A 27,225-nucleotide genomic window follows, 5' to 3' on the forward strand; every position below is an offset into this window, starting at 1 on the left:
AGGGTACAACAGTGTCAACCCGTACTATCCGTCAGTGTCTGAATGAAAAGGGACTGTATGGTAGGAGACCCAGGAAGACCCCATTTCTTACCCGAGACATAAAAAAGCCAGGCTGGAGTTTGCCAAAACTTACCTGAAAAAGCCTAAAACGTTTTGGAAGAATGTTCTCTGGTCAGATGAGACAAAAGTAGAGCTTTTTGGGCAAAGGCATCAACATAGAGTTTACAGGAGAATAAAAGAGGCATTCAAAGAAAAGAACACGGTCCCTACAGTCAAACATGGCGGAGGTTCCCTGATGTTTTGGGGTTGCTTTGCTGCCTCTGGCACTGGACTGCTTGACCGTGTGCATGGATAATGAAGTCTGAAGACTACCAACAAATTTTGCAGCAAAATGTAGGGCCCAGTGTGAGAAAGCTGGGTCTCCCTCAGAGGTCATGGGTCTTCCAGCAGGACAATGACCCAAAACACACTTCAAAAAGCACTAGAAAATGGTTTGAGAGAAAGCACTGGAGATTTCTAAGGTGGCCAGCAATGAGTCCAGACCTGAATCCCATAGAACACCTGTGGAGAGATCTAAAAATGGCAGTTTGGAGAAGGCACCCTTCAAATATCAGGGACCTGGAGCAGTTTGCCAAAGAAGAATGGTCTAAAATTCCAGCAGAGCATTGTAAGAAACTCATTGATGGTTACCGGAAGCAGTTGGTCGCAGTTATTTTGGCTAAAGGTTGTGCAACCAAGTATTAGGCTGAGGGTGCCAATACTTTTGTCTGGCCCATTTTTCGAGTTTTGTGTGAAATGATCAATTTTTTGCTTCATTCTCTTTTGTGTTTTTTCATTTAAGACAAATTAAATGAAGATAATAATACCAAAGAATTTGTGATTGCAATTATTTTCAGGAAGAAACTGAGTATTATCTGACAGAATTGCAGGGGTGTCAATACTTTTGGCCACAACTGTATATACTACGTGGGCTGTGCAATATACTACGTGAGCTGTGCTATATACTACGTGGGCTGTGCAATGTACTACGTGGCTGTGCAATGTACTACGTGGCTGTGCAATGTACTACGTGGCTGTGCAATGTACTACGTGGCTGTGCAATATACTGCGTGGCTGTGCAATATACTACGTGGCTGTGCAATATACTATGTGGGCTGTGCAATATACTACGTCAGCTGTGCAATATATTGCGTGGCTGTGCTATATACTACGTGGGCTTTGCTATATACTATGTGGTTGTGCTATATCCTACGTGGCTGTGCAACAAACTACGTGGGCTGTACAATATACTACGTCAGCTGTGCAATATACTACGTGGCTGTGCTATATACTATGTGGGCTGTGCAATATACTACGTGGCTGTGCAATATACTACGTGGCTGTGCAATATACCGCGTGGCTGTGCAATATACCGCGTGGCTGTGCAATATAGTACGCGGGCTGTGCAATATAGTACGCGGGCTGTGCAATATAGTACGCGGGCTGTGCAATATAGAACGCGAGCTGTGCAATATAGCACGCGGGCTGTGCAATATAGCACGCGGGCTGTGCAATATAGCACGCGGGCTGTGCAATATAGCACGCGGGCTGTGCAATATAGCACGCGGGCTGTGCAATATAGCACGCGGGCTGTGCAATATAGCACGCGGGCTGTGCAATATAGCACGCGGGCTGTGCAATATAGCACGCGGGCTGGGCAATATAGCACGCGGGCTGGGCAATATAGCACGCGGGCTGGGCAATATAGCACGCGGGCTGGGCAATATAGCACGCGGGCTGGGCAATATACTATGTGGCCGGCCGCGAACAATCAGCGACAGGCGCAGTCCGGCCGCGAATTGGCGTGGGATTTGAACCACGCTTCGCTAATTGGTCGCGCCCAGCCTAATCCTGTGTATTCAATGTATTATTCTAAAATCTTCATAAATAAACTACATACATATTCTAGAATACCCGATGCGTTAGAATCGGGCTACCATCTAGTATGTATGTATGTATGTATATATATGTATATATTACACATTTTTTTTTATTTTTTTGCATATAGATGCATTGAAACAGGATCACATCTATAATGCATATTTAATTATTGTTTTTGATAGTATATATAAATAAAAAAAATAATAATAATTAAAAAAAATCAGTCTGAAAATGGCGCCGGCCACACCTGCACAATAGCAGCCTCCTCCAAGATGGCGCCGCATGTGCAGTACCATCTATCGGATCGTTGATATCTGCTACTCCACAGGCGCGGCCAGAGCCACTGATTTAAAAAAAAAATTATTTTTTTTTTGTTTTTAAATCAAAATTCAAAAACAATAGTCAAATACACATTATAGATGGGATCATATGTTGAAGTTGCAGCATTAAGAGGTCATATTTATTGAAATCAAAAACATCTTAACAGGCCAAGTTACATATTAACACCCCTTCATTGATATCACCTTCACAATTCTTGCATCCATTGAACTTGTGAGTTTTTGTATAGTTTCTGCTTGAATTTCTTTACAGGATGTCAGAATAACTCACAGTGCCTGCTGTATTGATGTGACGATACTTTTGCTTGAGGATACTCAGTCTAACTCTTCATTCTGACGATGAGCTTTTTGGTGTATTTTGACTCTGTGGTTTTTGCTGCTTCAAAAACACAGCGTCGTACAGTGCCAGCAAACTACATCACATTTAAAGAAATCTCATGCCGCAGGGCATTTTCTCTTGTGGGTGTGGTGAGTTTTCTGAGCGGATTCTAGACATAGACTTGCATTACCTGCAGAAAATCCACAGGTAAAAAATGCCCATGCATTTTTAGTGCGTTTCCGTGGCAGAAAAGCATCAAAAAAGTCTGTAATCCACACATGAATGTATTAATAAAGTTTTGTTAAAGACAAATACCAGGAAGTATAAAAAAACAAACAGCTTTGTTTAAAGCATGACTCCGCGATAACAGGCAAAAAAAAAAAAAAAAACTCATTAGAAAAACACATACTAAGGCCTCTTTCACACATCCGTTTTTTAGAATCAGTTACAATCCGTGAAAGTCTTGAAAAGATGGATCCTGTGCTGATTGTAAAAAAACGGATGCACTGGATCCGTTTTTTTGACGGATCCGTTGAAGTAGTTGCAGCCCGAATTTAAAGAAACAGAATGAGACTGAGAGACCGCAGGATTAGTCTCTGTGCGTCTTTTCGACGTACACAAAAAACGCTAGTATGTACATTGTCTCCGTCTGACTGACAACAACTTTACGACGGATGAAACGGAAGGAATCCGTCGCTAATACAAGTCTATGGGAAATAAAAATGGATCCAGCAGCAACATTTGCTGGATCCTTTTTTTTTCTAAAAACGACGGATTGTGACTGATTCTAAAAAAAAACGGCCGTAAATGCGCACACCCGTGACCTGCGACACATGATCGCGGGTCACCGGTGTGTCGGCATGACAACCAGAGGTCTTCTGAAGACCTCTATGGTTGTTGATGCCAGATTGCTGTGAGTGCCACCCTGTGGTCGGTGCTCATAGCAAGTCTGCAATTCAGCCACATAGAGGCGATCTGAGCATCGTCTCTTTGTAGCAGAGCTGATAAAGTTGTGTCAGCTTCTAGGTGTATCAGCGGTCTTTAAGGGGTTGAACACCTTTAGGCTATGTGCACACATTGCGGATTGCATGCGTTTTTGCCTCGTTTTTTCGCCGTGAAAACACATACACAACATAGCCCATTGAATTCAATGGGATTCCGCAATGCTGTGCTTATGCCGCGTATTTTTCCGCGGCGGAATCGCATTGCGGAATAATATGCAGCATGTTAATTTTGTGTGCGGAATCGCGGGGATTCCACACATATAGGAATGCATTGATCCGCTTACTTCCTGCATGGGGCCATGCTCACCATGCGCAAAGTAAGCGGATCATCTGCGGATGGTACCCAGGGTGGAGAAGCGGAGACTCTCCTCCAGGCCCTGGGAGCCATATACCTGTGAAAAAAAAAAAATTTAAAAAAATTGTTATATTCTCACCTTCCAGCGGCGCCCGCAGCCTTCCCGCTCTTCGCGATGCTCCCGTTCCCAGTGATGCTTTGCGACAATGACCTGTGATGACGTAGCGGTCTCGCGTGATGCTACATCATCTGGGGTCATTGTCACAAGGCATCGCTGGGAATGGGAGCATCTCGAGGAGCGAGAAGGCTGCGGTGGAAGTCGGAAGGTGAGAATATCACGATTTTTTTAAAATTATTTTTAACATATCTTTCTACTATTGATGCTGCATAGGCAGCATCAATAATAAAAAGTTGGTCACACTTGTCAAACACTATGTTTGACAAGTGTGACCAACCTGTCAATCAGTTTTCCAAGCGATGCTACAGATCGCTTGGAAAACTTTAGCATTCTGCAAGCTAATTTCGCTTGCAAAACGCTAGTGTTTAGCGGGAGTACGCATGCCAATTCTGCATGCGTTATTCCCAGGGCAGGAGTTGTGGAATTGCAGCTGAAATTTCCGCGGCAATTCTGCAACGTGTGCACATAGCCTTAATTGTGAACTTATTATTCAAAGATCTATTGATTAAAGTGTTGATTAAAATTATCTTTGTGGGGAAAACCCCTTTAAGCGTAGGAGTGCATCAATCATGCTTTGGCGTTGCGCTGTATCTAATGGCACAGGGAACATTTCACAGGTAGAGGGAATAATGGATTCAATGAAATTTCAACAATTTCTTGAATAACACCATCTGTAAAAATGCTTAAGTTGGAAAAAAGGATGGCTTCTATAAATGGATAATGATCCTAAACACAATTCAAAATCCACTATAAACCACAAAAGGCGCAAGCTGAATGTTTTACAATGGCCCTAGTTCCCTAGTCTGAACATCATTCAAAATCTGTGTCTAGATCACAAAATAGCAGTGCATGCAAGACGACCCAGGAATCACGCAGAACTGGAACAATTTTTCAAGGAAGAGTGGATGAAAATCTCTCAAACATGAATTGAGACTCTTGCCTGGCTACAAAAAGCGTTTACAAGCTGTGATACTACAAACTGATTCAACTGCCTGCAGGAGGGGTACAGCTGGTGGAAGGGGGGAAACATTTGACTAGTGCCTGCCTGCTTTTGGCTGCAGCTGTAACCATGGTCTGTGTCCGCCAATGAACGTGACGAGAAAAGGATTTTACAGTAACTACAAAAATAAATTTTTAAGAAAATAATACCTATTTAATTTAAATATAGGTAGTTTTGAAAATCATTTAGTATTTATGTGGAGAGGTTATACAAATGGCCCGACTTTTTGCAGTAGTGTGGGAACCTACATCATAATGGCATATATTATCTGATCATGTATGAAATTACTTGGTGACATTGAGAGAAGTTGAAAAATTGTCTACATAGAACTCTCTTCTTTGTTTTAATTGTGCTTTTGCCTACTCCTCTGTATCTTTTCCAACAGCTCTGCTTCACCTTTTGGGAATTGTCATCGCTACCTATATACAGGGTGCAAAGCAAGATAAAGACCGTGAAGTGGTGATGACCATCCTAGAATCTTTAAACAATGTACTTAAAGATGTAAAGGAACCTTGCGTTTCAGGACCTGAGCAGCTTGGAGAAATATGCAGTGTCATCAAAGCAGTGCTGCAGAGCAAGGTATGCAACGTCAATACCAGTATCTGAACAATACAAAAATGTGTATTAAAAAATCTCATCAAATTGTGCCAAACCAATTGGTAGAATGGGCAACTGCCCCACCAGATATTTGGCATGTGATTATGTCCCATTTAATAGACTCAAGTGAGAATGGGAAGAAAACCTTCCAACCCACATCAAAATCCAATTATTTTTTCTCTACTTACAGACTGCATGTCAAGATGAAGCTGAAGGAGACGATGAGCAACAGGTATGCTTTTCAGTTTCTTTTTAACTGATTCAATTAAAATGGCATTAAAATTAATTAAAACTTTTTTTAATTCAACTTTTTAGTTTAAATTTTCATTTATTGAAATAACCAAAAGTATGTTTACTTTCTTAAGTAATTATATTTCTAAAAGTACTATTGACTTGACATTCTCACCAGATTTCGAGGACAACCCATCGAGTCCACACAGCGAAAGAAATCAAACCATAATTGTCCACAAATTATGTAACTGTGTATACTAGAGTATAAGCCTACGCAAATATAAGCCAAGGCACCTAATTTTACCGCAAAGAACTGGGAATACTTTTTGACTCTAGTGGAAACCTGGTATGCATGGCCCTCTCATCCCTATCCTGTTATGCATGGCACCCTCATCACTATCCTCATATGCATGGGCCTCCTCATCCCCATCCTGGTCTGCATGGCCTCCTCCTCCCCATCCTGGTCTGCATGGCCTCCTCCCCATCCTGGTATGCATGGCCTCCTCCTCCCCATCTTGGTTTGCATGGCCTCCTCCTCCCCATCTTGGTCTGCATGGCCTCCTCATCCCCATCCTGGTCTGCATGGACTCCTCATCCCCATCCTTGTGTGCATGGCCCCTTCATCCCTATTCTGGTATCTATAGCCCCTCATCACTATCATGGTATGTATGGCCCCCTCATCCCAATACTGGTATGCATGGTCTCATCTCCCATCCTTGTATACATAGCCTCCTCACCCCCATCCTGGGTGCATGGCCTCATCCCTATCCTGGTATGCATGGCCCCCTTATCGCGATCCTGGTATGTATGGCCCTCATCAGAAAAACATGAAATAAATATATACCATCCTACTTACCGTCCCTGTGCTCCCTCGCAGCGTTTTGTTCCTATGCTAGCAGCGGCTGTGCAATTACGTGTGCCCGCTACTAAAGGGTATGAATATTCACTGCACTTCCTGCTATTAACCCCTTTCTGACATTAGACGTACTATCCCGTCGAGGTGGGGTGGGCCTGTATGACCACCGACGGGATAGTACGTCATATGCGATCGGCCGCGCTCACGGAGGGAGCGCGGCCGGGTGTCAGCTGACTATCGCAGCTGACATCCGGCACTACGTGCCAGGAGCGGTCACGGACCGCCCCCGGCACAATAACCCCCAGCACACTGCGATCAAACATGATCACAGTGTTCCGGCGGTATAGGGAAGCATCGCGCAGGGAAGGGGCTCCCTGGGGGCTTCCCTGAGATCCCCGGAGCACCGCGATGTGATCGGGTTGCTCCAAGGGTCTCTTACTTCCTCCCTGCAGCAGGCCCGGATCCAAGATGGCCGCGGCATCCGGGTCCTGCAGAGAGGTGGCTTCACAGCCCCTGCTCAGAGCAGGCGCCGGGAAGCCTCCAGGAGCTGTGCACGTCAGATCTCCGATCTGACAAAGTGCACAGCAAAGTGTCAGATCGGCGATCTTACACTATAACATGATGCCCCCCCTGGGGCAATGTTATAGTGTAAAAAAAAAAAATAAATATTCACATGTGTAAAAAAAATAATAATAAAAAAAAAAAATATATATTGTTCCTATAAATACAATTCTTTATCTAAATAAAAAAAAACAATAAAAGTACACATATTTAGTATTGCCGCGTCCGTAACGACCCGACCTATAAAACTGTCCCACTAGTTAACCCCTTCAGTGAACACCGTAAAAAAAAAAAAAAGGCAAAAAACAATGCTTTATTATCATACCGCCAAACAAAAAGTGGAATAACACGTGATCAAAAAGACGGATTTATATAACCATGGTACCGCTGAAAACGTTATCTTGTCCCGCAAAAAACAAGCCGCCATACAGCGTCATCAAAGAAAAAATAAAAGTTATAGTCCTCAGAATAAAGCGATGCAAAAATAATTATTTTTTTCTATAAAATAGTTTTTATCTTATAAAAGCGGCAAAACATTTAAAAAATGATATAAATGAGGTATCGCTGTAATCGTACTGACCCGAAGAATAAAACTGCTTTATCCATTTTACCAAACGCGGAACGGTAGAAACGCCTCCCCAAAAGAAATTCATGAATAGCTGTTTTTTGGTCATTCTGCCTCACAAAAATCAGAATAAAAAGCGATCAAAAAATGTCACGTGCCTGAAAATGTCACCAATAAAAACGTCAACTCGTCCCGCAGAAAACAAGACCTCACATGACTCTGTGGACCAAAATATGGAAAAATTATAGCTCTCAAAATGTGGTAACGCAAAAAAAATTTTTTGCAATAAAAAGCGGTTTTCAGTGTGTGACAGCTGCCAATCATAAAAATCCTCTAAAAAACCCGCTATAAAAGTAAATCAAACCCCCTTCATCACCCCTTAGTTAGCGAAAAATTAAAAAAATGTATTTATTTCCCTTTTCCCATGAGGATTAGGGTTAGGGCAAGGGTTAGGGTTGGGGCTAGGGTTAAGGCTACAGTTAGGGTTGGGGCTAAAGTTAGGGTTAGGGTTTGGATTACATTTACGGTTGGGATTAGGGTTAGGGGTGTGTCAGGGTTAGGGGTGTGGTTAGGGTTACCATTGGGATTAAGGTTAGGGATGTGTTTGGATTAGGGTTTCAGTTATAATTGGGGGGTTTCCACTGTTAAGGCACATCAGGGGCTCTCCAAACGCGACATGGCGTCCGATCTCAATTCCAACCAATTCTGCGTTGAAAAAGTAAAACAGTGCTCCTTCCCTTCCGAGCTCTCCCGTGTGCCCAAACAGGGGTTTACCCCAACATATGGGGTATCAGCATACTCAAGACACATTGGACAACAACTTTTGGGGTCCAATTTCAACTGTTACCCTTGGAAAAATACAAAACTGGGGGCTAAAAAATAATTTTTGTGGAAAAAATTTTTTTTTTTATTTTCACGGCTGTGTGTTATAAACTGTAGTGAAACACTTGGGGGTTCAAAGCTCTCACAACACATCTAGAGGAGTTCCTTCGGGGTCTACTTTCCAAAATGGTGTCACTTGTGGGGGGTTTCAATGTTTAGTCACATCAGTGGCAGGGTGGATTGATTTAAATCACGTCGATTTAAATCATGATTTAAATCACGATTTAAATCAAAAGATTTTTTTCTATTTAAATCGGATCGATTTAAATCATGATTTTAATCATGATTTAAATCACTGATTTAAATCAAAAGGTTTTTTTTAATATAAATCACGATTAAAATGAGAAGTGAGAGCAGTGCGCATGTGCGCCCATAGTTACACGGACGAAACTAGGGGCACCGATCTAACGCCAGGGTGAGGGGGGGACCCCAAAGTAAGTAAAAATCTTTTTTGTTTTACTATATGGCAATAGGTAGGTGTTTAAAAGCAGCATGTCTTAATTGTATAAACTATTAATAGCCTCCACATTTTGTTCATACTGCCCCTTTAATTCCACACTTCTAGCTTGGTTTCACTTTTGGTTTAGTTTCTTTTTCCATTCAGTTGACATGCCCAAACTTGTTGGATAGTCAGCAGTACTTGGCTGTAGTAACAATCAAACTTCATAAGTGATCTGTGTGAGCCATGGCAGGTCGTAAGAGAGACCCTATTTGGGTTCATTTTGTTGAGATGCCAGCAGCAGATCTTGGAAAGAAAGGTGCAAGAGCAAAGTGCAAATACTGTCAAAAGGATATCCAAGGACTTGTTTGCCGTTTGAAATCACATTATGAAAACTGCAACCAGAAGGGAAATGAAGATGTTGATAGTGAAGTGTTTCTTTGGTCATCTTCATCACCGCACTTCTCATGATGTTGCCTCATTCACGCCACCAGGCCTTGCATCTCTTTGTTGCATCGTTTGCATTTTGCACGCATGCCTGCCTTACCGATAGGCGAAGGAGCTTCATTAAAATATTCCCAAACTGGGTCTCTTTTACGGCCTGCTGCCATTATAAGGAAAGAATGTAATAAACCTCAGATCGTACACACAAACAGATCCAGACTTGTCTGTCTGTGGCTATGCTGCAGTATTGTGCTCAAAGTTTCACTTTCATTTTTTTGTCTGCTTGCCCTTCCTCCTCAAAACACTTAGATTCACATTCTTCTTGTGTTGTGCAGATCTATTCCACTCCAAACAATCAGAAACATATTGTCTAACTTCTTGGACTTGGCACTGAAGGGGTTGATTCTGTATTCATAGGTTTGTAGAACAATAGGATTAAGGTCTTTTTCTCAACTCTGTTCATGTTGTAACATTTTTGCCATGAAGAAGAGGCTGGGACCTCTGCGGAGTCAAATTCAGTTTTGAGAACTGCGTAAGTAAAGCGAGCGTCTGTGATAATATAGGAGAGAAACTGCCCACTAATCCTACAGAAACCTCTGGAAGAGCATGGCATTGTGAATGTTACACATATACAGCCTTTATTCTACTGAGTTAAACAACTCAGCTTTATCTCATGATGGAAGAACCTTTGGATGGTAAAATATTTTCCTCAAAAAGCAGTTTATTGAAAAAAATCCGATTTAAATCAAAAAAATCCGATTTAAATCAAAAAAATCCGATTTTTTAGATTTTTTTTAAAAAACATTGATTTTTATCCACCCTGATCAGTGGCTCTCCAAACGCAACATGGCGTGCCATCTCAATTCCTGTCAATTTTGCATTGAAAAGTCAAATGGCGCTCCTTCCCTTCCGAACTCCATGCGCCCAAACAGTGGTTTACCCCCACATATGGGGTATCGGCGTACTCAGGACAAAGTGTACAACAACTTTTGGGGTCCATTTTCTCCTGTTACCCTTGGTAAAATATAACAAATTGGAGCTGAAGTAAATTTTTTGTGAAAAAAAGTTAAATGTTTATTTTTATTTAACCCCTTCACGACATGCGCCGTACTAGTACAGCGCATGTCGTGTCTCCCCCTTTGATGTGGGCTCCGGCGGTGAGCCCACATCAAAGTCACGACATGTCAGCTGTTTTGTACAGCTGACATGTGCGCGCAATAGCGGCGGATGAAATCGCGATTCACCCGCCGCTATTAACCTGTTAAATGCCGCTGTCAAACGCAGACAGCGGCATTTAACCGGCGCTTCCGGCCGGGTGGCCGGAAATGACCTCATCGCCGACCCCCGTCACATGATCGGGGGTCGGTGATGCATCAGGATGGTAACCATAGAGGTCCTTGAGACCTCTATGGTTACTAATGCCGGCCTGCTGTGAGCGCCCCCCTGTGGTCGGCGCTCACAGCACACCTGTATTTCTGCTACATAGCAGCGAACATCAGATCGCTGCTATGTAGCAGAGCCGATCGAGTGGTGCCAGCTTCTAGCCTCCTATGGAGGCTATTGAAGCATGGCAAAAGTAAAAAAAAAAATGTTTTTAAAAATATGAAAAAAAAACTAAAAAAATATGAAAGGTTAAATCACCCCCCTTTCGCCCCATCCAAAATAAAACAATAAAAAAATCAAATCTACAGATATTTGGTATCGCCGCGTTCAGAATCACCCGATCTATCAATAAAAAAAAGCATTAACCTGATCGCTAAACAGCGTAGCGAGAAAAAAATTAGAAACACCAGAATTACGTTTTTTTGGTCGCCGCGACATTGCATTAAAATGCAATAACGGGCGATCAAAAGAACGTATCTGCACAAATGTGGTATCATTAAAACCGTCAGCTCGGCTCGCAAAAAATAAGCCCTCACACGACCCCAGATCACGAAAAATGGAGACGCTACGGGTATCAGAAAATGGTGCTTTTTTTTTTTTTTTTTTTTTTATAGCAAAGTTTTGAATTTTTTTTCACCATTTAGATAAAAAATAACCTAGACATGTTAGGTGTCTGTGAACTCATTATGACCTGGAGGATTATAATATCAGGTCAGTTTTAGCATTTAGTGAACCTAGCAAAAAAGCCAAACAAAAAAAATGTGGGATTGCACTTTTTTTTGCAATTTCACCACACTTGGAATTTTTTTCCCATTTTCTAGTACAAGACATGGTAAAACCAATGATGACTTTCAAAAGTACAACTCGTCCCGCAAAAAATAAGCCCTCACATGGCCATATTGACAGAAAAATAAAAAAGTTATGGCTCTGGGAAGGAGGGGAGCGAAAAACGAAAACACAAAAACGAAAATGGGCCGCGGCATGAAGGAGTTAAACATTCCAAAAATTCCTGTGAAACACCTGAAGGGTTAATAAACTTCTTGAATGTGGTTTTGAGCACCTTGAGGGGTGCAGTTTTTATAATGGTGTCACACTTGGGTATTTTCCATCATATAGACCCCTCAAAATGACTTCAAATGAGATGTGGTCCCTAAAAAAAAATGGTGTTGTAAAAATGAGAAATTGCTGGTCAACTTTTAACCCTTATAACTCCCTAACAAAAAAAAAAATTTGGGTTCCAAAATTGTGCTGATGTAAAGTGGACATGTGGGAAATGTTACTTATTAAGTATTTTGTGTGACATATCTCTGTGATTTAATTGCATAAAAATTCAAAGATGGAAAATTGCGAAATTTTCCCCAAATTTCCGTTTTTTTCACAAATAAACGCAGGTAATATCAAAGAAATTTTACCACTACCATGAAGTACAATATGTCACGAGAAAACAATGTCAGAATCACCGGGATCCGTTGAAGCGCTCCAGAGTTATAACCTCATAAAGAGACAGTGGTCAGAATTGTAAAAATTGGCCCGGTCATTAACGTGCAAACCACCCTTGGGGTAAAGGGGTTAAGGAGACCTGCACTCGAGTATAAGCCGGGGGGGGGTTCTTTCAAGGATAAAAAATGTGCTAAAAAACTCTGCTTGTACTCTAGTATATACGGTATATGTAATCATGAGAAATGACACAGGGAAAAAGTATTGAACACGTTTACTGAAATTTATTGAAATAACAGCCTCAAGATGCCTTCTGTATGGAGAAACTAGTCACATGTATTGCTCTTTTGTGATTTTGTCCCATTCTTCCACACAAACACTCTTAAAATCCTGAAGGTCCCGTGGTATCCTTCTATGAACTCTGTGCTTTAGCTCCTTCCATAAATCTTTTATTGGATTCAGGTCAGGTGATTGACTCGGCCAGTCTAGCAGCTTTACTTTTTTTTTTTTTTCTCTGAAACCAATTGAGTTTCCTTGGCTGTGTGTTTGGGATCATTACCTTGTCTTACTGAGATGACCACCCTCATTTCATCCTCATAATCCTGGAAGATGTCATCAGATTTTAATCTCCGTACATTTGTCCATTCATCCTTAATTTAATAACAACATGACGTTTGCCAGTGCCGTATGCTGAAAAACAGTCCCACACCATGATGTTCCCACCTCCAAACTTCACTGTGAGTATGGTGTTTTGAGCGTGATATGCACTGCCTTTTTGCTAGCAAACATTGTGTGTTATGGCATCCAAAGAGAAAAATTTTGATCACGTCTGACCAGACTATATTCTACCAGTATTTCACAGACTTGTTTAAATGTTGTTGAGCAAACTTTAAACAAGCTTGAATATGGTATTTCGTCAGCAATGGAGTCTTGCGTGGTAAGCGTGCATACAGGCCATGGAGGTTGAGTGCATTACTTAGTTTTGTTTGAAACAGTTGTACCTGCTGATTCTAGGTCTTTCTGTAGCTCTCCACTTTTGGTTTTTGGCTTTTGGACAACTCTTCTGATAATTATTTTTACTCCTCTGTCTGAAATTTTGCGGCGAGCACCTGGTAGTGGCCGGTTTATGGTCATATGATGTTCTTTGCACTTGAGGGTTATGGCTCCAACAATGCTCCTTGGAACCTTTCCATCAGAATATTTTTCAATAATAAGGCTACGAAGGTCTGGAGACCGCGCACTAGTTTCACCCATCATGAGTTGTTTCTTGTGTGGCACCTTAGTAATGAGACAACTTTTTACAGGCCATCGGCTGAACCAACTGATATTATTTTTCAGATATATAATGTAATACCTGTGCTTAAATATATGCACTTGTAAGATACCACAGAATACAAAAAGGTTTTTATGAATAATTACCTTTTTTGTTGGTATGCAATAGGCTGACTGATGCTGTATGTTCAGAAAGGCAGTTTCAGGGGAATATATATGGATTCAACTAAGGTAAAAAAACAAGGTATTTAGTAAATTCCCTTATTTAGCAGGATGTATGCGATAATCTCAATTAGTATAAAATTCTACTGTTTGCAGGTGCGCACAAAAAATCAAGCATAATAAATGAAGCCTCAGTGGTAGATTTATCTACCAAGTTAGTGCTAGGAAAACGGCATTTTTTGGATCTTAATGTTTTTATTGATGATACATTTTTTGGATCTTAATGTTTTTATTGATGAGAAACTAACATACATTTTTTGGATCTTAATGTTTTTATTGATGAGGGCAAAATTCATACATCTACGTTCATTAAACCAACTGATTCTACCAGCTTCATTTCAATGGGCAGCTGCCACCTACCAAGATGGCTGCTTAATGTCCCGCGTAGTCAATTTATGAGGTCAAATCGAAATTGTTCTAATAATGCAGATTATGTTAGGGAAACCAATACTCTTATTGATAAATTTTTAAATAAAGGTTACAATCATCAGCATCTATTAACAACACAGGGAATAGTTCAAGATATCCCCAGAGAACAACTTCTCCATTACACGATAAGAAATATTAAAGATAATAAAAAGAATTCAGTGTCTATTCCAATTATCACCCAGTACAATTCTAATATAAAAAATTTTTAAAATATTGTTAATAAACATTGGTCTCTATTAAAGGATGATAAAGTGATTGGGGAAAAATTATCAGACCACCCTAGCTTCGTCTTCCGGAAAGCACGTAATTTAAGCACAATTATTGCTCCTACAATACGGAATTTTGCACAATCAAATATGAACGTGGGATACTTTAAACAATCCATAAAAGGTTTTTTTCCCTGCCAGAAGTGCAAAATGTGTAGGTCCTTGCATTTATCAAAGCAGAAGTTTGTGGCTTCTCAGAATAATATCCATATACAGATCACAGATTTCATTACGTGTACCACACAGGGGGTTATATACGCGATCGAGTGCCCCTGTAGAAAATTATATGTAGGGTGCACTAAACGCCCCCTTTGCAGAAGAATTAATGAGCATTTGCGCAGTATAAAAAATAAGTATGATGAACACCCTCTGTCCAAACACTTTGCAGCTTGCCATGGGGGATCCTTGCAAGGGGTCAAAGTAACTGGCATAAAAGTGGTGAAAAAGGATTGGCGGAATGGGGACTATTTAAAACATATGTCTAGAGAGGAAACAAGATTGATTTTTGAACTGGACACTCTCAAACCCAAGGGGTTAAATAATGAAGTGGAACTATTTGCTTTTGATTAATAACTTATGATCTTGATACACTGAGGGTATTTAAAGCCCTGTGACGCAGAGGGAGCCAACCCTGATGAAGGAATCCGTTGTCATTCCGAAACGCGTTGGTTATTGGCTCTTCTCACACGCCGTACTGCATACAGGGGCACCACGTGACCGGGTTAGTCACGTGACCCGAACGTCACGCAGGTCCTGCAATCAGCTGCTTAGTACTAGCGAAGCACCTCGAGCGCCTGTCACCAGCCGGGACAGCGCGCTCAGAAAACTCTCCTGCAAGCCGACAATCCAGGATTAAGGAGATAAGTAACATTTAATTGCCTTACACTAAAAGGACTTTTGCTCCTGGAAACAACGTGTACCTTGATTACAGGTACTTTGACCTAATAAGTCCTGCCGTTTTCCTAGCACTAACTTGGTAGATAAATCTACCACTGAGGCTTCATTTATTATGCTTGATTTTTTGTGCGCACCTGCAAACAGTAGAATTTTATACTAATTGAGATTATCGCATACATCCTGCTAAATAAGGGAATTTACTAAATACCTTGTTTTTTACCTTAGTTGAATCCATATATATTCCCCTGAAACTGCCTTTCTGAACATACAGCATCAGTCAGCCTATTGCATACCAACAAAAATTATAATTGTTCATAAAAACCTTTTTGTATTCTGTGGTATCTTACAAGTGCATATATTTAAGCGCAGGTATTACATTATATATCTGTCTTTTAATTCTATTCTCCCATTGTGGTTTGGGATTATACTCGCAGCTGACCGTATGCACCTGCACTAGCGCCGCTACAATATATCTATTAATTTTTCTTGATATTATTTTTCACTAAGTGGCAGGATTGCTTTCTAATAATCTGATAGATTTCAGCTTACTTACTTAGAAAATTGACATGTTCAATAGTTATTTCCCCCACTGTATGTTTATGTGCATATGTGCAGAATAGAATAAAGAGACAGAGCGTCCTAAAGCGCTTTAAATTCACCTTTGAGTTGTGCCAACACAGGCATAACTCTGATGATGTTATTAATGGTTAGTTAACTCGTTTTTACCTAACAACCCCCTGTGGATAGGTAATCATGTTTTGATCCATGCGGGACCTGGATCGATTGGCAAAACGAGGAACTTTTATCCCTATTAGGCCGGAGTCACACTGCCCTACAGTACGGCCGAGTGCTATGCAATAAAACATCACATAGCACTCTGCGCAGTGATGGGGCATGGGGCAGCTCACATCCTCTCATGCCGAATCTGCATACGAGAACCATCACAACATGCTGCAATTGGCAGTGAGACTCTGATCCCTACCACCCATACAAGTCTATGGGTGGGAGTGACACAACTCACAGCACTCTGATATCATCCTATTGCTGTGCGATATACGCCGGCAGCGGAGGAGATGGAGAAATGACTTTCTCCGCCTCCTCTGCAGCTGTGCTCCAATCCTGTCTGTGCAAGCACTGACACGCCTTCGCTGGCAGCCAATCAGGAACCGAGGGTCATTAGCATATCGCCTCCAATGATCTCGCATCAGATGCCCATACGCTATTGTGACTCCAGCCTTAGAATGGAACTGCCGTGCGCATGTTCATCTGCTCGCTTCATTCCTTATGGGGCTGCCGAGCGCAGCAGTCTGCTTTTTCCAGCAGCACCATATAGAATGAATGGCGATCGACTATGTAACAGGGGTAAAAGATCCCCCGTACTGCCAATCGGTGCGGGTCCCAGTGGTGGGATGCCCACCAATTGGCAAGTTATCACCCATCCTATAAATAGTTGATAAAGTCCAGTGAAAACAAGTTAAGTTAGATGCTGCTTTTGCTTCCTGGTGGACAAATGATTCACATCTCTGCTTATAGTATATTCTTCATTAATAATATTTTGTCTGTGTATTTTGGCACTTAAAGGAAGCCTGTTATGTCCACTAATGCTACTAACCTGCAGGTTGATAGCTTTATGAAGGTGGTCGGCTGCATTATTGAAATTGTGGCGTCTTATTTCTCATATTAATCTCCATATTACAGTAGCAAACAGAAATATAGACATGATAAAACGGTAAAAGGAAATGCCATCATAGAGTTCGGAATAAAGTCAAAACACATCAGAAAGGAAAAATTTTTTTTTTTTACGAAAGATACCCTTGACTACGTTTGAACCCAGAACTCTAGTATTGAAAGGGAAACGTTCTAACCATTGAGCCAGGACTCAGAATAACCTCTAGTTTGTTAAAATATATAGAATATAAATGGTTTGATCTCTGGGAGTACATGTGCAGAGAACCAAAAATGTACTGAAGATTACTATTCATTGCTGGGACTTTCACAGCTCGTTACATCATGTGTAATAAATCAATGGTTACATCCTGGAAAAAGGGAACATACAAAATAAGCATGAACCTGTACTCGGAGCAAAACGTTTTGAGATTGACACATTTTTTGAGTTTACTTCAGTGGTTTTTGATCTTTAGTTGAATGTCTGTTACTGAAGTACACATATAAGCATTTCATAAATCTACTATTATTTTCAGGTTTATGCAAAAACTCAATATTTACAGTGATGACCTTTATTTTTCAAGACTTCTGCAATTTCCCCTGGCATGCTGGATATTGGCTTCTATGCCAAATCCTGAGTAATGACAGCCCATTGTAGTTTAATCAGTGCTGAGTTGATCACAATTTCTGAGTTTTTTTGTCCATCCACCATTTGGGGCTTTACCACAGATTCTCAATGGGGCCGAGAACAGGGGAGCTTCCTGGCCATGGATACAAAAGGTCTATGGTTTGTTTGCTAAGCCACTTAGTTATTACGTTTTGCCTTGGACATTATGCTATCAAAAGCATTTTCATCACTATGTTGCTCCTGGATCATTGGTAGAAGTTGCTTTTGGGGGATGTTTCAATCCCATTCCTTATTCACACAGTGTTCTTAGGCAAAATTGAGTGATACCACTTCCTTGCATGAAAAGCAGCCCACTCATGAATGGCGCTTACCTTTTCTTCTATGGACAATAATATTTTTGAATCCCTTCATGACCTTGCGATTTTCTGTTTTTGTGTTTATTTGCTCCCTTTCTTCTCAGAGCCATTACGGGGTTTTTTTCCGTCTATATGGCCGTGGGAGGGCTTGTGTTTTGTGTGACGAGTTGTACTTTTGAACGGCGACCCTGATTTTACCATATAGTGGAAAACCGTAACAAAAATTCCAAGTGTGGTGAAATTGCAAAAGAAGTGCAATTCCACAATTTATTTTTTTTACCATGTTCACTAAAAGCAAAAACTGTTTTCAAATACCAAACATGTATAGGTTCTTTTTTATTTACTGTATAAGCCGAGTTTTTCAGCACACTTTTTTTCTGTGCTGAAAATACCCCTCTTGCCTTATACTCAAGTTATTGTCCCAGAAGATGGAGGGGGAGCTGCAGCGGCGGTGCAGCTGGTCACAGGAGGCAGGAACCGGCTGTCGCGGCTAACTCCTGTGCTCGCTGCTAAAGAGAAATTAATATTCACTGCTATTCTATAATACTGTAGATAAGCCCCCGGTCTGACCTGCAAGTGAATAAAAATAAGTTTTATTATACTCACCCGGGGGGCTGTCCGGTCCATGGGTGTCGCAGGTTCGGCGCCTCCCATCTTCTTGCGATGCACCCTCCTGCTTCTCCATCGCTCCCCGGCATCAGCGCTCCTGCGCAGGTGTACTTCTCTGCCCTGTTGAGGGCAGAGTAAAGCAGGACTGTGGAGTCGGTAAGCCAAACCTCCAACTCTGACTCAAACTCCTCAATTCCCATGACACCGACTCCACGACTCCGACTCCTTCATACATGGCTCATGTTTAAATTTAAGTGATAAATTTACTGTAGTAAAATGGTAACATCCGGCTTTTAATCTTTATTATGATAATCAATAATAATAATCAAGCCATTTAGATAGAACATAAAATAAATTTATTGGAATACAACTTTTTCAACAAAAACATACTGAATAGCATTTCTGCAGTCTATGAATTTGTTCTGAGAAATAGTATCGCCTCCATCAGATCCTCCTTTATAGATGACCTCAAATCTGACCTAATTATTTTAAGGCTAGAGAACAACCTCTCTACAGTAGCTTGGGTTGGTGGCAAAGCAGTAGCCACATGGGCAACATCATAGAATGCTGCACATCTGATAGCGGCACAATCTGCTGACAGGTTCCCTTTAAGTAGCGGGGACACGTGATCGCCCAGCCGCTGCTGGTGCTAGAACAGGAATAAGATGCTATGAGGGAACGCAGGGACAGTAAAGTAGGATGGTTTATTTTTTTTATGCTTTTCAGATGAGGACCATGCATACAAGGATAGGGATGAGATGGCCATGCATACAAGGATGAGGGATGAGGAACCATGCATACCAGGATAGGGATGAGATGGCCGTGCATACAAGGATGGGGATGCCGAACCATGCATACCAGGATGGGGGTGAGGAACCATGCATACAAGGATGGGGATGAGGAACCATGCATACCAGGATGGGGATGAGGGAACCATGCATACCAGGATGGGGATGAGGGAACCATGCATACCAGGATGGGGATGAGGGAACCATGCATACCAGGATGGGGATGAGGGAACCATGCATACCAGGATGGGGATGAGGGAACCATGCATACCAGGATGGGGATGAGGGAACCATTCATACCAGGATGGGGATGAGGAACCATGCATACCAGGATGGGAATGAGGGAACCATGCATACCAGGATGGGGATGAAGAACCATGCATACCAGGATGGGGATGAGGGAACCATGCATACCAGGATGGGAATGAGGGAGCCATGCATACCAGGATGGGGATGAGGAACCATGTATACCAGGATAGGGATAAGATGGCCGTGCATACAAGGATGGGGGTGAGGAACTATGCATACAAGGATGGGGATGAGGGAACCATGCATACCAGGATGGGAATGAGGGAACCATGCATACCAGGATGGAGATGAGGAACCGTTCATACCAGGATGGGGATGAGGGAACCATGCATACCAGGATGGGAATGAGGGAACCATGCATACCAGGATGGGGATGAGGAACCATGCATACCAGGATAGGGATAAATGGCCATGCATACAAGGATGGGGGTGAGGAACTATGCATACAAGGATGGGGATGAGGGAACCATGCATACCAGGATGGGAATGAGTTAACCATGCATACCAGGATGGGAATGAGGGAACCATGCATACCGGGATGGGGATGAGGAACCATGCATACCAGGATGGGGATGAGGGAACCATGCATACCAGGATGGGGATGAGGGAACCATGCATACCAGGATAGGAATGAGGGAACCATGCATACCGGGATGGGGATGAGGAACCATGCATACCAGGATGGGGATGAGGAACCATGCATGCCAGGATGGGGAACCATGCATACCAGGATGGAGATGAGGAAACCATGCATACCAGGATGGGAATAAGGGAACCATGCATACCAGGATGGGGGTGAGGAACCATGCATACAAGGATGGAGATGAGGAACCATGCATACCAGGATGGGGATGAGGAACCATGCATGCCAGGATGGGGAACCATGCATACCAGGATGGGAATAAGGGAACCATGCATACCAGGATGGGGGTGAGGAACCATGCATACCAGGATGGGGGTGAGGAACCATGCATACAAGGATGGAGATGAGGAACCATGCATACCAGGATGGGGATGAGGAACCATGCATGCCAGGATGGGGAACCATGCATGCCAGGATGGGGAACCATGCATACCAGGATGGAGATGAGGAAACCATGCATACCAGGATGGGAATAAGGGAACCATGCATACCAGAATGGGGGTGAGGAACCATGCATACCAGGATGGGGGTGAGGAACCATGCATACAAGGATGGAGATGAGGAACCATGCATACCAGGATGGGGATGAGGAACCATGCATGCCAGGATGGGGAACCATGCATACCAGGATGGAGATGAGGAAACCATGCATACCAGGATGGGAATAAGGGAACCATGCATACCAGGATGGGGGTGAGGAACCATGCATACCAGGATGGGGGTGAGGAACCATGCATACCAGGATGGGGGTGAGGAACCATGCATACCAGGATGGGGGTGAGGAACCATGCATACCAGGATGGGGGTGGGGAACCATGCATACCAGGATGGGGATGAGGAACCATGCATGCCAGGATGGGGATGAGGAACCATGCATACCTGGATGGGGATGGGGAACCATGCATTCCAGGATGGGGATGAGGAACCATGCATACCAGGATGGGGATGAGGAACCATGCATACCAGGATGGGGATGAGGAACCATGCATACCAGGATGGGGATGAGGAACCAAGCATACCAGGATGGGGATGAGGAACCATGCACACCAGGATGGGGATGAGGGAATTATCAATACTTGGCTTATGCTCAAGTCAATACGTTTTCCCAGTTTTTCGGGAAAGATTAGGTGCTCGGCTTATGCTCGGGTCAGCTTATACTTGAGTATATTCGGTAGGTGGTGAGAAAAAAAAATCAAAAGTTTATTTAAAAAAAAAAAAACCTAGACTTCTATTTTCCGAGACCTATAGCTGCACCATTTTTCGGGATCTGGATATGGGCTTATTTTTTGCACGACGAGCTGATGTTTTTATCAATACCATTATGGGGTAGATGCAATGTTTTGGTCACCTGTTACTGCATTTCATTGCAGTGTTGTGGCAACCAAAAATTCTGGTGTTTTGATATTTTTTTTTGCCATTTACCGATTAATCTGATTTACAGATTATAATTTTTTTTTATATTTTGATAGATTGGGCGTTTCTGAAGTAAACGATGCCAAATATGTGTATTTTTTATTGATTTATTTTGATTGGGGCAAAAAAGGTAGGGGTTTGGACGTCTATATTTTTTTCAAACATTTTTTTTCACTGCATTCAATAGTCTCCTAGGAGACTTGAAGCTGTGATCTGCTATGTGTAGTAGAAATGGTCATCTGCTATGAACACCGGCCACGGGAAGGCGCTCTTAGCAGATCTGCAATGACAAGCACGTAGGTCTCCTGCAGAACCCCGATTGTCATACCAACCCATCGGCGCCCCGCGATCATGTAACAGTAGCCGGTGGGTTTGTGACGCGCTTCCGGCACACGCATGTTAAATGATACTGTCAGAGATTATCAGTGGCGCTTAACATGTTAACAGCTGCAGGTGGATCGCAATTCAACTCTCCTGTTACACTTGGGAAAATAAAAAAATTTGGATCTGAATTAAATTTTTTGTGGAAAAAAGTTAAATGTGAATTTTTTTTCTTTTAAACATTCCAAAAATTCCTGTGAAGCACCTGAAGAGTTAATAAACTTCTTGAATGTGGTTTTGAGCATCTTGAGAGGTACAGTTTTTAGAATGGTGTCACTTTTGGGTATCTTCTATCATACAGACCCCTCAAAGTGACTTCAAATGTGATGTGGTGCCTTTAAAAAAAAATGGTGTTGTAAAAATGAGAAATCGCTGGTTAACTTTTAACCCTTACAACTTCCTAACAAAAAAAAAGTTTCCAAAATTGCGCTGATGTCAAGTCGACATGTGGGAAATGTTACTTAATTATTTTGTGTGACATATATCTTTGTGATTTAAGGGCATGAAAATTCAAAGTTCACCAAATTTCCATTTTTTTCACAAACGCAAGTCATATCAAAGAAGTTTTACCACTATTATGAAGTACAATATATCACGAGAAAACAATGTCAGAATCACCGGGATCTGTTGAAACGTACCAGAGTCATTACGTCATAAAAGGACAGTGGTCAGAATTGTAACAATTGGCCTGATCATTAACTTGCAAGCCACCCTTGGGGTTAATCAGCGTAACTGCACCAACCTGACAGTGTCTGTAGTTTACTTAGCAAAATCTTGCTGACAGGTTCCCTTTAAAGAGGGCATTCTATTATGTTGGTGAGGCCATTTACGGTAAGTCAGAATAACTGTCTAAGGGACTATTTATACAGACAAACAGTGGGCATTAAGGGTATGTGCACACGTTGCAGATTTTTCTGCGGATCCGCAGCAGATTGCGCGCAGTTTTCCATGCGTTTACAGTACCATGTAAACCTATGGAAAACAAAATCCGCAGTGCACATGCTGTGGAAAAAACGCGCAGAAACGTAGCGTTGTTTATTAGGCAGCATGTCAATTCTTTGTGTGGATTGCGAAGCGGTTTACACCTGCTCCATAATAGGAATCCGCAGGTGTAAAACCGCAGGTGGAATCAGCACAAAAAACTCATAAAATCCGCGGTAAATCCGCAGGTAAAACGCAGTGCTTTTTACCTGCGGATTTCTCAAAACAGGTGTGGAAAAATCCGCAGAGGTTTCATCTACGTGTGCACATACCCTAAAAGACCGCCAATCAGCTACTTGCAAGCAAACTGAAGATTCATTGCCTATTAACAGACTGACTGCACTTCCATGTGCACAGAATGAACATTAATGCGATCACTCTGTGCACATAAACCTCACGTTCTTGGCAGCACGTGTCCGGCTTACACAGGACGATATGTTGCCAGTAAGGATGGTATCGAACCTGTTTAGATTATCTTAGGAATGTTCCTGTTTTTTGTCATAGGGTTCTATGAGCGTCAGATTGCACCTGATGGCCTAACGTTTCATCTGTTTTTTGCTGGATCCGTTCAAAAATTCTTTTCTGGTCGGGCGGAGAAAACGTTCAGCGAAAAAACGCCAAGCGACGGTTCCAGCGATAAATGGATGAAACTAATGTAAAATTATGATTCCGGCATCCGAATCTGGTTTTCTATGCATTCTCCATACAATCAAGCAAAATTTCCGGTCTCTGTCTTTATCTCTCTCTCTCTCTGTCTCTCTCCATAAAAAAAAAAAAAAAAAAAAAAAAGGATCCAACAAAAAAAACGGGTCAGCTGCATCAGTTTTTCACACTTTGCAATGGATCCGTTTTTTTTTTACAAATTTGCCGGATCTTCCCTAACGGCAAAAACCTGATTTGTGAAAGTAGCCTTATATGGATACACCTGGGTGGGCCATTTATAAAGATACATCCAAAATGGTCACCACCCATTTTGAAAAGTTTTCCCCTTCCCATGTACTAAATACATGGCTCACCCAGGTTTATCCCCATATATGGTCTACCCTCTATCTATATCTATCTATCTATCTATCTAGCTAGCTATCTATCTATCTAGATAAAGTGTGTGCATATGTGTGTATACATATATAAAGTAAATACAAATATTTTGGTCTGTATAGTTACATTGTGGAAGCTAAGCCACAGACATGGCTTCATAAAAGGACTAGCATGGAATTCATGAGGGACTTCAGCAAACCTCTGGATGCCATGGTAAGTTGTTGGCATCTTGCAATCCAACACTTCAAATGTTTAAAAAACAAACAAACCAAAAAAACGCGTATCAAGCCACTATCTAGGCTACTTTCACACTAGCGTTGTGCACTGCATGTCGCTATGCGTCGTTTTGAAGAAAAAACGCATCCTGCAAAAGTGCTTGCAAGATGCGTTTTTTTCTCCATTGACTTGCATTAGCGACGTAGTGCCACACGTCACAACCATCGTGCGTCGGACCGTCGCCACCAAAAAACGTTGCATGTAACGTTTTTTGGTGCGTCGTCTGCAGCATTTCTGACCTCGCATGCGCGGCCGGAACTCCACCCCCGCCTCCTCGCACCTCACAATGGGGCAGCAGATGTGTTGAAAAACAGCATCCCCTGCCCCCGTTGTGCGGCGCTTCCACAGTATGCGTCGGTGCGCTGCAATGTCGCATAGCGACGTGCAGTGCACGACGCTAATGTGAAAGTAGCCTAAATTAATTACTTGTTTTAGAGGGATTATTGAAATCCACCGCACTCCCTGTGTGGAATATCTTAGAAACAAAAGGATTTTTTGAAACTTGCTAATTTATTCAAGTGGAAAAACAGAAAATCAAATGTGACAGATCAAATAGTAAGCAGTACAAGCGACTCAGTGATTTGACGTTTCGACCCTCCCGGGTCTTACTCTAAAGTCGCACTTAATCCAGGATTTATGAGTGGCTCTTATGGTAACGAGGATGTTATCCCTGTAGTGTCAAGGGGCAGGTACAGTCTTTTTGATACCAAGTATGGCCTTCCCACAGGACGCAGGAGCGCTATCCCCCATCCACTAAGGGTATTAAGCCTACATGTCCACCAGCAAGACGCAGATGCGCCGCTTTTACCCCTCTACAAGGCTTTATCCAGAACTGGCAAATCCATTAATCCACATACAACTTACCAGCAATTTAAGGCTGATACATTGGCACCTGCAAAAAAGGTTGTCTCCAGTGACATACCAACTTTCTATTTGAATCACATATGCAAACAGCAGCAAGACGCTGATACACTGCTGCTATACCTCAGCAAGGTCATACTCAGAGAAAAATCAACTATTAGGCCATACTTGGTATCAAAAAGACTGTACCTGCCCCTTGACACTACAGGGATAACATCCTCACTACCATAAGAGCCACTCATAAATCCTGGATTAAGTGCGACTTTAGAGTAAGACCCGGGAGGGTCGAAATGTCAAATCACTCAGTCGCTTATACTGCCTACTATTTGATCTGTCACATTTGATTTTCTGTTTTTCACTTGAATAAATTAGCAAGTTTCAAAAAAATCCTTTTGTTTCTAAGATATTCCACACAGGGAGTGCGGTGGATTTCAATAATACTGGTACTAGACCTTACGGTCTGTCTCACCAGCACCCCGATCTAAATTTAGAGTGCAGGCCAAATTATATTTATATTTTTGTTTTAGAGGGAAACCGGCAGGTGCAAAACTGCTATTTATCTGCGAAAATGTGGGGTTAAAACTTCAGGTAGATCGCGTTAAAATGCTGTCTGGCCTCATTACTGAAAGCACAGCTAACAGGAGGAGGTATACTTGTGTCCACCCAGAAGTTGCTTTCTTTCAGTCTTGGGGTCATGCACAGAGCGGTTACAGTCACCTCTCACTATACTGTGAGCAGCAGCTGTAGTCACTAAGCTTTAACAGCGTGCGATGCACAGATGGGCTGAAAAGCTAGCTGTCAAACTGAATGTGAGGGATTTAAGCCACCTGGCAGTATAGTGAGCGGTGACTGTAACTGCCCCATGCTCAACCTTATGACTGAAAGCAAGCAACTCTCAGGAGGATATAAGTTCATTTTTGGGAGTTTTTTTTATTTTTTAAACTCCCGAAGTCATAGGCTTGACTGCAACTGCAACATAAGATCGACTGTCTTAGAAATGGCAAGTTTAAATTTTTTTTTTTTTACTTTGTCTTTATTTACTTATTACACTTATGAAGAGAAGAAAAGGTACAATGACAAGACACTAGCGTGCCGAGAAATAACAGTAGAAGTTATTAACTTGCTACTCAAATCTTGAAAGACCAAGAACACAAAAGGAACATTAAGAAGCAGAATGAAAAAATACATTGCCAAAATCGCCCATTCTGAGTTGAGTTATCAAGTCAAAAGAGTAGATGAAAAGAAAGAAAGAATAGAGAAAAAAGAGAAAAGCAAAAGAAGCAGGATAGGTAGGGAAAGGTGTTCAAAAGTGGGGCCAAAGAATGCAGATTCAGGTTTCCCCGATAAGGGTCTGATAGTCAGCCGAAGATCTAAATTCCAGACGATAATACCAAGTTTTGTAGAAGTGATCATAAGCGTTATTAAGGGTATGTGCACACGATGCGGATTTTGCTGCAGATCCGCCGCGGTTTTGACGCTGCGGATCTGCAGCTGTTTTCCGCGAGTTTACAGTACCATGTAAACCTATGGAAAACAAAAACCGCAGTGCACATGCTGCGGAAAAAAAACACGCGGAAACGCCGCGGTTTACATTCCGCAGCATGTCAATTCTTTGTGCGGATTCTGCTGCGGTTTACACCTGCTCCATAATAGGAATCCGCACAAAAACCGCGGTAAATCCACGGTAATTCCGCAGTGAATACGCAGTGCGGTTTACCTACGGATTTTCAAAAACAGGTGCG

The 27,225-nt window shown here is 42.1% G+C and overlaps 1 protein-coding gene across 2 annotated transcripts in view; it reads left to right on the plus strand.

Annotated features, from left to right (window-relative positions):
* IPO4 (importin 4) overlaps positions 1–27,225 on the plus strand; it is a 359,020-nt gene that overhangs the window by 236,299 nt on the left and 95,496 nt on the right. For both annotated transcript variants that reach the window (XM_077248938.1, XM_077248939.1), the window contains exons 23-24: positions 5,440–5,633; positions 5,842–5,883. In XM_077248938.1, coding sequence (XP_077105053.1) covers positions 5,440–5,633; positions 5,842–5,883 — 236 coding nt within the window. The remainder of the gene's footprint in view (positions 1–5,439; positions 5,634–5,841; positions 5,884–27,225) is intronic.

This window comes from Ranitomeya variabilis, chromosome 1 (genome assembly GCF_051348905.1).
Source record: "Ranitomeya variabilis isolate aRanVar5 chromosome 1, aRanVar5.hap1, whole genome shotgun sequence".
Lineage (NCBI taxonomy): Eukaryota > Metazoa > Chordata > Amphibia > Anura > Dendrobatidae > Ranitomeya > Ranitomeya variabilis.